The sequence below is a fragment of the Oncorhynchus tshawytscha genome, linkage group LG22 (genome assembly GCF_018296145.1).
Source record: "Oncorhynchus tshawytscha isolate Ot180627B linkage group LG22, Otsh_v2.0, whole genome shotgun sequence".
Taxonomy (NCBI): Eukaryota; Metazoa; Chordata; class Actinopteri; order Salmoniformes; family Salmonidae; genus Oncorhynchus; species Oncorhynchus tshawytscha.
The window spans coordinates 2816816-2829581 of record NC_056450.1 but is presented as its reverse complement, the minus strand read 5'-3'; the positions used below and the strand labels follow the sequence as shown (position 1 = coordinate 2829581).

General features: G+C 41.9%; 1 protein-coding gene across 2 annotated transcripts in view; it reads right to left on the bottom strand.

The window, feature by feature from the left end:
• Nucleotides 1–350: 350 nt before the first annotated feature.
• Nucleotides 351–12766, bottom strand: part of LOC112221579 (choline/ethanolaminephosphotransferase 1) — a 34706-nt gene continuing 22290 nt past the window's right edge. The window contains exons 4-9 of one of the 2 annotated variants that reach the window (XM_024383721.2): nt 11196–11337; nt 8209–8293; nt 7705–7836; nt 2143–2301; nt 1723–1848; nt 351–1399 (exon numbers count right to left, since the gene is read on the bottom strand). In XM_024383721.2, the coding sequence (XP_024239489.1) occupies nt 1256–1399; nt 1723–1848; nt 2143–2301; nt 7705–7836; nt 8209–8293; nt 11196–11337 (788 nt within the window). In that variant the 3' untranslated portion in view covers nt 351–1255. The remainder of the gene's footprint in view (nt 1400–1722; nt 1849–2142; nt 2302–7704; nt 7837–8208; nt 8294–11195; nt 11338–12766) is intronic. The other variant, XM_024383722.2, reaches the window with a different exon arrangement.

Here is a 12766-nt window from a genome sequence, read left to right as displayed (position 1 = left end):
GTGTTTGTCCCTCTGAAACATCATTTTCTCCAATTATGCGGTCTTCCAATAGCCTCTATATCTGTTATAAATATAGCAAATCTTTATTTTACATAAGCTTGTTTATTCAAACATTTATTTTCTTTGGCAAAGTAACAATTTTGACCAAACAAAAAAAAGAATGACAGAAGCATTTTTTTTAACGGCCAACGATTGATTCATCCTTCGCATTTTATTTTCAAAATCTCTGCATTTATCAGAAATGACAAACAATCCAAGGGGGAAAAAAATGTACGTTTGAATGGATGTTTCGATTGGTTAAACCCCATCAGTTACAGAGATATTGGCTGTGACCACTACAGTGGGTTGTAATGCCCATCCCATGCATATGATACACAAGAGAACAATGACAAGTTCTACTCTTGTTATGAGACATTAGCTGCAGACATTTGAGTACTCTGTGCGTCACTGTTTGATATAAGGTAAGAGGCATTCCTTAACTTTTGCAGAAAAAAAACATTCCTTATGTTTGAACATGGACGGGTACTGCGTCCATCCGTACGGATATAGTTCTAACGTTTAATACTTGGTTAATGACGAGACCTCAGAATGCAGTACACAGAACTACACCTTGAACAGAGGACTAATGTTTTCTCTGGAGTGGAACAAGTAGTTGTACGTAGAGGAGCTAAACTAGTACCAATACTGAAAGAACAGAGACATTTAAATTCAGTCATACTGCTCTGACACATTAATAAACTGTAGGTGTTTTTCCTGTAGATAAATATATTATAATAATATTACTTGGTTAGGTATAACCTGCTCCTTCCCATGGATAACATTTATTTCAGTTTAAAAAATCGCTAATACACAGATAGTGGCAGCATGGTTATAGTAAGCAACATTAAACCCTATCCATAAAGTTTGGTTAGACAACTAATTCTCAAATAGTTTGTTACCAAATAACAGGGTGCTCTTTTATGACAAACTAAACAAAACCCCTTTCTCTTCGGTTATGAACCTTTAACACCAAAACAACACAACATTGGCAAAAACAGAGCATTATTGCACAACAAATAGATTGAAATAAATTATTTCCATTTTTTTCCACCCTCAATGTATTCATAATTTCATTGGCTAATACATTCGTAGAGAGACCGCCTCCCAATTTGTCTCATCCAATGGGAATCCTGTGGTGACAAGGGGGAGGCGGTAGAGGTACACCCACCAACTTCATCTCCGTACAGACAGTGTCACCAGACCAGGGACACAAATGTCACCACACATCTTTGCCTGACTGGGAGGCAGCAATGGGCCGCAGGTTGGGGGGTTTGATCTTGAACACAAAGATGTGCAGGTGAGAAGCGATCTGGTTGCATACGCTGACGCAGTAGCGCACCAGGTCAAAGATGGACAGGAACTAGAGAGAAACAAGACAGAGGGTGGATGTCAAATAGTCAATTTAAGGCTCCCTATATACAAAACTGTTTGTGTTTATTATATGGTCAATCATCTTTTGAATAAATTCCCCTTGAAAAGGTATTTGATTAGGATCCCATTAGCTGCTGCCAAGGCAGGCGCTACTCCTCCTGGGGTCCAAAAAAATAAATAAATGGCACAAATCTAAGCTAGGAATCTACATTGTACTGCAAAATAAGTTAAAAGGGGAAATCCTAACTTTCATTTAGGTTTCAATTGGCTTGGTACGTGCACATGGATGAACCGATTGAGGTGTAGCCTTACTAGTGCCACCCAGAGGACCAAGTACTCGTCTATGATGCTGTTAAAATACTGGTCCAAGAAGAGCAGCCCTGGCCCCAGGTAAGCCAAGTCATGGAGAGACATCTCACTTTTGGTCATATGAGCCACCTGTAAAACAAATATATAAAAATAAGATGGGGCAGTGTTAAGTTAAACAAGGAAAAACAAGACTGGAGTTGGTATGCCAATTTGCTGAATAAGGAATCCCAGATTTGAGCTTTAACCCTAAGTTAACACAACTAAAACAGGGCACATTAGGCCAATGTTCCAACATCCACACCAACATACTATTTAGAATGAAGCAAAAGATTGGACATGTATTCCAAGTGGTATACTAGTGTGGATTTGGAAAGTAACCAGGCCCTTTCAGTGTTTAATGTTTCAGACCATCTGCTTCCTCACCACTAGCTTGTTGGTGATCTTGGCAGACACAAACCCAAAGGCCAGGACGTAGAGACAGGGGTGCTTCTCAAACAGCTGGGACGCAGACTTCTTGTAGATCATAATAGCCAGAGTGATAACTGACCCTATGTGGAAGAACGGTGACAGGACACTCGTTCCCTGAGGAAGACGACGGGACATGGATGTCACAATCACTGTACCTAGCTGAAAATCTTCTCTAAAGTGATCAATAAACTGCACGGTAAAGGTCTGCAGAGCAGTCAGTGGCTTGGCTGAAACAAATGGAAAAAAGTCCAGGCATGATAGGCATCCACTGTCACCATTTTATGGAGGCAAAGAAATGAAAAATGGTATTTAAAGAGCGAATGCCACTAGAAAGCTGGGTGGCAAGTAGCCTAGTGGTTAGAGCATTGGACTAGTAACCGGAAGGTTGCAAGATCGAATCCCCGAGCTGACAAGGTAAAAATCTGTCATTCTGCCCCTGAACAAGGCAGTTAACCCACTGTTCCTAGGCTGTCGAGTCAGTCTTAACTGACTTGCCTAGTTAAATAAAGGTTAAATAAAATAAAGCAACATCTTGATTTGAAAATGTCCTATGCGGCATCGATATGAGTCAGACAAATGTATTCTAGTGTTAAAAATGACTACAAAAGTGTAAATAGAATCATTTTGATCAAAGTCAATCATCCAAAATGATTTTAATTTTTTTATTTAGTATTTATTAGGATTCCCAAATACTCTTCCTGGGGTCCAAACAGGAAACAAAACAATTAAAATACATAATATAATATACACAGCGTGTATAAAACATTAGGAACACCTGCTCTTTCCATGACAGACTGACCAGCTGAATCCAGGTGAAAGCTATTATCCCTTATTGATGTCACCAGTTAAATCCACACCAATATCCTGTTATTATTTGAGATATTCAAGTATTCTGTGTTTGAGATGACAAACAAACATCATATCCCATTTACAACAACCGAAAAGGCTTGTATCCCAGTTATAAGAAACCCAGTTAAGATGCCTGGGATATGCTGATCTAAAATGGGATACTGTGGCATGTTAACATCTTATGCTGTTTACTGTTGTTTTTGCGGTCTGCGCAGACAGTTTCTCATATCACGGGTGATGTGTTTTCATCCGATTGTCAAACAAATCACTTCAAAAAGTATGCTACCTGCTCAGTTCGATACACCATAATACTTTATGTACGTAATCTCCTGTTTCTGCCTCACACTTTAGAAACAGGAGATGGCTCCTCACCTATGAGCCATTCTTGCCAGGCCACTTACTTACATAACACAATATGTCTGTCTCTTCACAGTCCCCGTTGTGGCATAAGGTGTTATTTCATCTGGTTTTTGAATCTGTTTTTATTGCTAGCTTGAGTTACCTGGAGTGGCAGCGAGTTCCATGTAGTCATGGCTCTGTCATGGAATGAAGGGAACCGTAATAGTTTTCCTTGGGTTGGGTTTATTTGAATCATATCCACATGCCCACAGCTGGCATCACCCAAGTAATCATCAATTAGGAGCATAGCTACAAGCAACCAGATCTTTATGCCCATGGTCAATTTGGTGTGACATTAGATATCCCGATAGGGCTAGTTAGGGACAATCAATAATGTACATGGGACAATATTTTAAAAGGTCAATAGCTCAACATTTCAATGGCTTAACCTCAAAACTATGAAATGTATATACAAATATTGAAATAATTTAAATGTGCAACATGAAAACAATTTGTTTCATTTACATTGTGTAATTTATTTATGTTCCCCACTATCCCCAACCTTTCCATGGTCGCACACTAGTCAGCTAAAGCTAATTGGCAAAATCCTTTGGCTAACTCTTCCCACCTGCGAACACACACACACGACACCCACATCACCCCGAAACCAACTCGCGTTTGAATTCAGCCATGCCCGCTAGCGTTTCTTTAAAAAACTAATCTAAAACGACGCCAAATCAGGAAGTGCAGTCGCCTTTTAAACATGAGAAAAAACTGGCTACAAAAAAAATGCTGTTGATGTGTTTTTTAATTAGCGCACTGTACGATATACACTATAGTTCAAAAGTTTGGGGTCACTTAGAAATGTCCTTGTTTTTGAAAGAAAAGCACAGATTTGGCCATTAAAATAACATCAAATTGATCAGAAATACAGTGTAGACATTGTTAATGTTGTAAATGACTATTGTAGCTGGAAACGACTGATTTTTTAAATGGAATATCTACATAGGCTTACAGAGGCCCATTAACAGCAACCATCATTCCTGTGTTCCAATGGCACATTGTGTTAGCTAATCCAAGTTTATCATTTTAAAAGGCTAATTGATCATTAGGAAACTATTTTACAATTGTTAGCACAGCTGAAAACTGTTGCAATACAACTGGCCTTCTTTAGACTAGTTGAGTATCTGGAGCATCAGCATTTCTGGGTTTGATTACAGGCTCAAAATGGCCAGAAACAAAGAACTTTCTTCTGAAACTCGTCAGTCTATTATTTTTCTGAGAAATGAAGGCTATTCCATACGAGAAATTGCCAAGAAACTGAAGATCTCATACAACGCTGTGTACTACTCCCTTCACAGAACAGCACAAACCGGCTCTAACCAGAATAGAAAAAGGAGTGGGAGGCCCCAGTGCACAACTGAGCAAGAGGACAAGTACATTAGAGTGTCTAGTTTGAGAAACAGACGCCTGACAAGTCCTCAACTGGCAGCTTAATTAAATAGTACCCGCGAAACACCAGTCTCAACGTCAACAGTGAAGAGGCGACTCCGGGAACATGGCCTTCTAGGCAGAGTTGCAAAGAAAAAGACATATCTCAGACTGGCCAATAAAAAGAAAAGATTAAGATGGGCAAAAGATGAAGATTGGAAGATTGGAAAAAACTTATGGACAGACGGATCTAAGTTTGAGGTGTTCGGATCACAAAGACCATTCGTGAGACGCAGAAAAAATTAAAAGATGCTGGGGGAGTGCTTGACGCCATTTGTCAAGCATGTTGGAGGCAATGTGATAGTCTGGGGGTGCTTTGGTGGTGGTAAAGTGGGAGATTTGTACAGGGTAAAATGGATCTTAAAGAAGGAAGGCTATCACTCCATTTTGCAACGCCATACCATACCCTGTGGACGGCGCTTAATTGGAGTCAATTTCCTCCTACAAGACAATGACCCAAAGCACAGCTTCAAACAATGCAATAACTATTTAGGGAAGAAGCAGTCAGCTGGTATTCTGTCTATAATGGAGTGGCAGGCACAGTCACCGGATCTCAACCCTATTGACCTGTTGTGGGAGCAGCTTGACCGTATGGTACGTAAGAAGAAACCGTGGATTGATGGCAGCATTCGCGTGAAACTGAAAGCGCGAACCACTGCTTTTAATCAGGGCAAGGTGACCGGAAATATGACCGAATACAAACAGTGTAGCTATTCCCTCCGCAAGGCAATCAAACAAGCTAAGCGTCAGTATAGAGACAAAGTAGAATCTCAATTCAACAGCTCAGGCACAAGAGGTATGTGGCAGGGTCTACAGTCAATCACGGATTACAAAATGAAAACCAGCCCCGTCACGGACCAGGATGTCTTGCTCCCAGGCAGACTAAATAACTTTTTTGCCCGCTTTGAGGACAATACAGTGCCACTGACACGGCCTGCAACCAAAACATGCGGACTCTCCTTCACTGCAGCCGAGGTGAGTAAAACATTTAAACGTGTTAACCCTCGCAAGGCTGCAGGCCCAGACGGCATCCCCAGCCACACCCTCAGAGCATGCGCAGACCAGCTGGCTGGTGTGTTTACGGACATATTCAATTAATCCCTATCCCAGTCTGCTGTTCCCACATGCTTCAAGAGGGCCACCATTGTTCCTGTTCCCAAGAAAGCTAAGGTAACTGAGCTAAACGACTACAGCCCCGTAGCACTCACTTCCGTCATCATGAAGTGCTTTGAGAGACTAGTCAAGGACCATATCACCTCCACCCTACCTGACACCCTAGACCCACTCAAATTTGCTTACCGCCCAAATAGGTCCACAGACGATGTAATCTCAACCACACTGCCCTAACCCATCTGGACAAGAGGAATACCTATGTGAGAATGCTGTTCATCGACTACAGCTCGGCATTTAACACCATAGTACCCTCCAAGCTCGTAATCAAGCTCGAGACCCTGGGTCTCGACCCCGCCCTGTGCAACTGGGTACTGGACTTCCTGACGGGCCGCCCCCAGGTGGTGAGGGTAGGCAACAACATCTCCACCCCGCTGATCCTCAACATTGGGGCCCCACAAGGGTGCGTTCTGAGCCCTCTCCTGTACTCCCTGTTCACCCACGACTGCGTGGCCACGCACGCCTCCAACTCAATCATCAAGTTTTTGGACGACACAACAGTGGTAGGCTTGATTACCAACAACGACGAGACGGCCTACAGGGAGGAGGTGAGGGCCCTTGGAGTGTGGTGTCAGGAAAATAACCTCACACTCAACGTCAACAAAACTAAGGAGATGATTGTGGACTTCAGGAAACAGCAGAGGGAACACCCCCCTATCCGATGGAACAGTAGTGGAGAGGGTAGCAAGTTTTAAGTTCCTCGGCATACACATCACAGACAAACTGAATTGGTCCACCCACACACACAGCATTGTGAATAAGGCGCAGCAGCGCCTCTTCAACCTCAGGAGGCTGAAGAAATGTGGCTTGTCACCAAAAGCACTCAAACTTCTACAGATGCACAATCGAGAGCATCCTGGCGGGCTGTATCACCGCCTGGTACGGCAACTGCTCCGCCCACAACCGTAAGGCTCTCCAGAGGGTAGTGAGATCTCATATGTATATACTGTACTCGATACCATCTACTGCATCTTGCCTATGCCGCTCTGTACCATCACTCATTCATATATCTTTATGTACATATTCTTTATCCCCTTACACTTGTGTGTATAAGACAGTAGTTTTTGAATTGTTAGTTAGATTACTTGTTGGTTATTACTGCATTGTCGGAAGTAGAAGCACAAGCATTTCACTACACTCGCATTAACATCTGCTAACCATGTGTATGTGACAAATAAAATTTGATTTGATTTGAAGCCAATCCATGGGCACATTTGGTGTGGGGGGGTTGCCTTGCTCAAGGGTACAATAGTAGGCAATAGCATCTAGGATTTGATACGTGCAACCCTCCATTTGCCAGCTCACTACCCACCAGATTTTTCCCATCAGACCTGGGATTTGCCTCTACCCGCTAGGCTACCTGCCGCCACAGGAGGCTGCCAAGGGGAGGATGGCTCATAAGAATGGCTGGAACCAAGCAAATGAAATGGCTTCAAACACGTGTTTGATACCATTCCACATCTTCTGCTCCAGCCATTACAATGAGCCATGTCCTCCCCAATTAAGGTACCACCAACCTTCTGTAACTGTCACCCATATCATATTACTACCTGTTGAAATAACCAATACAATGAGCAGCAGGACTGTAAACCTTCCTTCCTAGACTGTAACTCAGCCATACAATTCAACTGGATCCTCATCAGCAAGGATGGATCACGTCTTACTTACCGCTATGGTGGATCCGTTCTTTCCTACACCTCCCGTGAATATGACCCGGAAGTAGTTGGTGCAGGAAAAGATGGCTCCTGCCACAGTGAGGATGGCTGGAATAATCTTAATCTGGATGTTCACCCCAGGGATCTGTGTGTGTTAGGGAGATTAGTAAGAGCCCTGTTCCAATACTTTCGAAATGCATCCTTCCTACCATCCTTTAAGTAAAGACAGATTAGAATTTTTTGGATTGGTGAAAGTAATAGGGCGGTAACCTGGCTTTCACCTATCCAATCACTTATTAGATTTGTGCTTACCTCCAGGAAAGAAGGAAAGGATGCATTTCTGAAGTATTCACACAACCATGAACCAGGACGTGAGTCTGAACACTTCAACCAACATGCCAGATCAAATGCATCAAACTACAATGCATGTAAATATTAGCATTAGTGTCATTTTTTTCAAATCCAAGCAGTAGAAACAGGCCATAATTTGCTGAATCAAATGGGTTAAATGCATTACCAAGAACTGCCAAAAAGCTGATCCTCCGATGGCAGCCAGCAAATACATGATTATAATGAAGAACTGCACTTCAGTCACATCAATGCTGAACGGGCAGAGAGACAGAGGAATCATGAGCAACCATTAGTGATTTCATATATCACTCATGAAAAACAACATGCACATAGCACCCCCTAGCAGGTCCTGCACAAACTGTACCCATTCCTCTTGGTTGTGATTTAGAGGTCGACCGATTATGATTTTTCAACGCCGATACAGATGATTGGAGTACCAAAAAAGCCGATACCGATTAATCGGACGATTTTTTATATTTGTAATAATGACAATTACAACGATACTGAATTAACACTTATTTTAACTTAATATAAAACATCAATAAAATCAATTTAGCCTCAAGTAATTATGAAAATAATTAAATAATGAAACATGTTCAATTTGGTTTAAATAATGCAAAACAAAGTGCTGGAGAAGAAAGTAATATGTGCCATGTGAAAATGTGTGCCATGTAAAAAAGCTAACGTTTAAGTTCCTGCTCAGAACATGAGAACATATGAAAGTTGGTGGTTCCTTTTAACAAGAGACTTCTATATTCCAAGGTAAGAGGTTTTAGGTTGTAGTTAATATAGTATTTATAGGACTATTTCTCTCTATACCATTTGTATTTCATATACCTTTGACTATCAGATGTTGTTATAGGCACTATAGTATTGCCAGTGTAACAGTATAGCTTCCGTCCCCCTCCTCGCCCCTACCTGGGCTCGAACCAGGAACACATCAACAGCCACACTCGAAGCATCGTCACCCTTCACTTCACAAAAGCCGCGGCCCTTGCAGAGCAAGGGAATAACTACTCCAAGTCTCAGAGCGAGTGACATTTGAAACAGTATTAGCGCACACCCAGCTAACTAGCTAGCCATTTCACATCGGTTACACCAGCCATTAGGCTGATAGGCTTGAAGTCATAAACAGCGCTGTGCTTGCGAAGAGCTGCTGGCAAAACACACAAAAGTGCTGTTTGAATGAAAGAAAGATTCAGGGCCTGCTGCTGCTCAGTCAGACTGCTCTATCAAATCAGACTTAATTATAACATAATAACACACAGAAATACGAGCCTTTGGTCATTTAATATGATCGAAAACAGAACGTTTATTATTTCAGTGAAATACGGAACCGTTCGGTATTTTATCTAACAGGTGGCATCCCGAAGTCTAAATATTCTTGTTGCATTGCACAACCTTCAATGTATGTCATAATTACGTAAAATTCTGGCAAATTAGTTCGCAATGAGCCAGGCAGCCCAAACTGTTGCATATACCCTGACTCTGCGTGCAATGAACGCGAGAGAAATGACACAATTTCACCTGGTTAATATTGCCTGCTAAACTGGATTAGTAGTTATAACTAGTGATTATGATTGATTGATTTTTATAAGATAAGTTTAATGCTAGCTAGCAATTTACCTTGGCTTCTACTGCATTCGCGTAATAGGCAGGCTACTCGTGGAGTGCAATGGTTAGAGCGTTGGACTAGTTAACTGTGCGGTTGCAAAATTGGAACCCCTGACAAGGTGAAAATCTGTCGTTCTGCCCCTGAACAAGGCAGTTAACCCACAGTTCCTAGGCCGTCATTGAAAATAAGAATGTGTCCTTAACTGACTTGCCTAGATAAAAAGGTATAAAAAAATATATATATTTTTAAATAATAGGAAATCGGCGCCCAAAAATACTGATTTCCGATCGGCCATTCCGATTAATCGGTCGACCTCTATTGTGAATGTGTGTGTGTGTGTAGTGTGGAGAACATTTCCCTTGAAAGGCTGAGAGGAACCTGATCTGGTAAAGTTGTATTAGTTTTTCTGTCTGACAACCTACTTAGCACTTACTTACTCTGTGAAGGGCTTACATCATATCAAATCATATTGTTAAATAAAATCAACCATACTCCAAGGACATTCATCACTTGTCCTTGTGGTTGTTCCTGAAAGCCAATCGGATTAGCCAATGTTGATTTGTGAAGTTCCATCAAAATCTAAATCAGCTGCTAATGTCCTGGTGTCTACGTCAACACGGCTGCTGGTACAGAAATGTACTGGGTGAACAAGCTGTCATGACAGAATAAACATGTTTAGTTTGAGGTCGAAATATAGCCATTGATCTTAAAGCAATGCACCAGTGGTGGTGGTGGGCCCAAAATTTGTCATAAATTATAACTTAAATGATAAGATTTATGTGAATTCCATCATCTCTCTGCTTCCTAAAAGTATTCCAGTGGTCAACAGAGATGAACGTAATCTAGGATAGCTCACATCTAATCAAATTGAGCCACCTCTATCAAATACAAAATGACAGTATCAAAGCGATGTGAGAACGAATGAAACAGGGTCTATAAGAAAGTCCTATTGCACAGGAATGGTTGGTGTTGGCGATGGGGGCAGTCTGTGCAGGAAGTGGGGCCTGATTAGACACAAAGGTTATCTTCAACAGGGAAGTCACGCGGATTATGCTCTCGTTTTACCGTTAAGTTCCAAAACCCGGGCCCAAACGTGGCTGTGCACGTCTAACATAGCTACACGATCAGATACTCTGACATCAAATCTGCCCACCAGGAAAATGGTAGCTCTGTGACATGGCTAGATAGACACTGGGCTTAAAACCTGGCTATGAAATAAACATCTCCCTACATGTAGGCCTATGACAAAACAGCATGTGGTTACTAAATGTTCCCATGGTTGCATACATACTAGACAAATACTAAAGAGTGCAATTACATAGCCATTTTATTCAAACATTTCAGGACCCGTGTTCATAAAGCGTCTCAGAGAACTGATATAGGATCAGTTTTGCCTTTTTGTTCAGAAATAATAAGAAGGGGGACCTGATCCTAGATCAACACTCCTACGCTGAGACGCTTTATGAACACGGCCCCTGGAACATCAGGCATGATGCTCTTGTCCTCCTGCCTTGTTATTGCCTCCCCCACTCACTCACATGCCAAAGCGCAGGGTGCCTGATACGTAGGTCTGCCAGTGGGCACAGTAGAACATGAACATGCCGGCAAAGCAGCAGAAGAACATCCAGTCGGGGTTAGTGCCAAGCTGGACGGCGATACAGGTACCCAGGACCACAAACACTGAGGGAGGGGCAGAGAAGGAAGTCCGAGAGAGAAAATGAGTGAGTGACAGAAAGATTCCAAAGAGGCAGGTATCCTCCAGCCTGAGTGTCTGTTTGTGCCATCATGCCAACTCCTTCTCACTCATTGTAATGGCACAAGTTTGGCTTGACAATGACAGCAATCAATGGGGTTGGCAAGAGCACAAATATATCTGCCACCAGGCTATTATCCTTACTGTGCTTAATTGCGTGTGGAAATGAACATGGGTAAGAAAAATGTATTTTACTGTGGGTCAAGTACCAGTGACATCAAAGGATGCAGAGAGGGAAAGAGAGAGAGTGACAGAGAGAGGGAAGTTCAATTACACAAGAAAAAAATATAATACTACACTGAACAAAATTATAAATGCAGCATGTAGTGTTGGTCCCATGTTTCATGAGCTGAAATAAAAGATCCCAGAAATTTTGCAGATGCACAGAAGTGTCCACCACAGCTGTTGCCAGAGAATTGAATGTTAATTTCTCTACCATACGCCGCCACCAACATCGTTTTAGAGAATTCCGTAGTAAGTCCAACTGGCCTCACAGCAGTTTGCTGATGTCAATGTTGTGAACAGAGTGCGCCATGGTGGCAGTGGGGTTACGGTATGGGCAAACATAAGCTATGGACAATGAACACAATTGCATTTTATCATTGGCAATTTGAATGCCCAGAGATACCGTGGTGAGATCCTGAGGCCAATTGTGAGGCTCATTTTTTTAAAGGTATATGTGACCAACAGATGCATATCTGTATTCCCAGTCATGTGAAATCCATAGATTAGGGCCTAATTAATTTAATTTTATTTGACTGATTTCCTTATATGAATTAACTCAGTAAAATCTTTGAAATTGCTGCATGTTGCGTTTATACTTTAGTTCAGTATAATAATAAATGGGACTTATTTAAATTGGACTTTTGGGTCCCTTTTCAAGGACCCAAAAGTCACTTTACAATTGTAGAAATTAAACAACAAATAAACAGTCGTCAAAACATCAGACAAAACAAAAACAAAGAGAGGGGTGGGCTCAAGGAAGGGAAAGAGTGTGATGTAACAGTGTATGGGGAGGGTAGGGGTTTGTATACAAACCCAGATAGGGTAAGGGGTAAGATACGAACATGTTTTAGGGTAATGGATAGGGTGAGGGTTTTTTGTTAGGTGGTGCTTAATATACTTTGCTTGTATGTGGTGGGGCTTTAGGAGGGACTGAAAAATGGTGATGGACTCGCCGAAGCTCTGGAGCTTCGACCTGAGGACGACAAGGTGAAATGCATGTGTGGGTTGCAGGGGAGAAGGTCTGAGAGGTGTTGGATTCTGGGTAAACTTTTAACATTGAGATATTAAAGACATGACAGATCAGACGCATTGTATATAAAGGAGTGAGATCTGTAGAAAGACAGAGTGGCT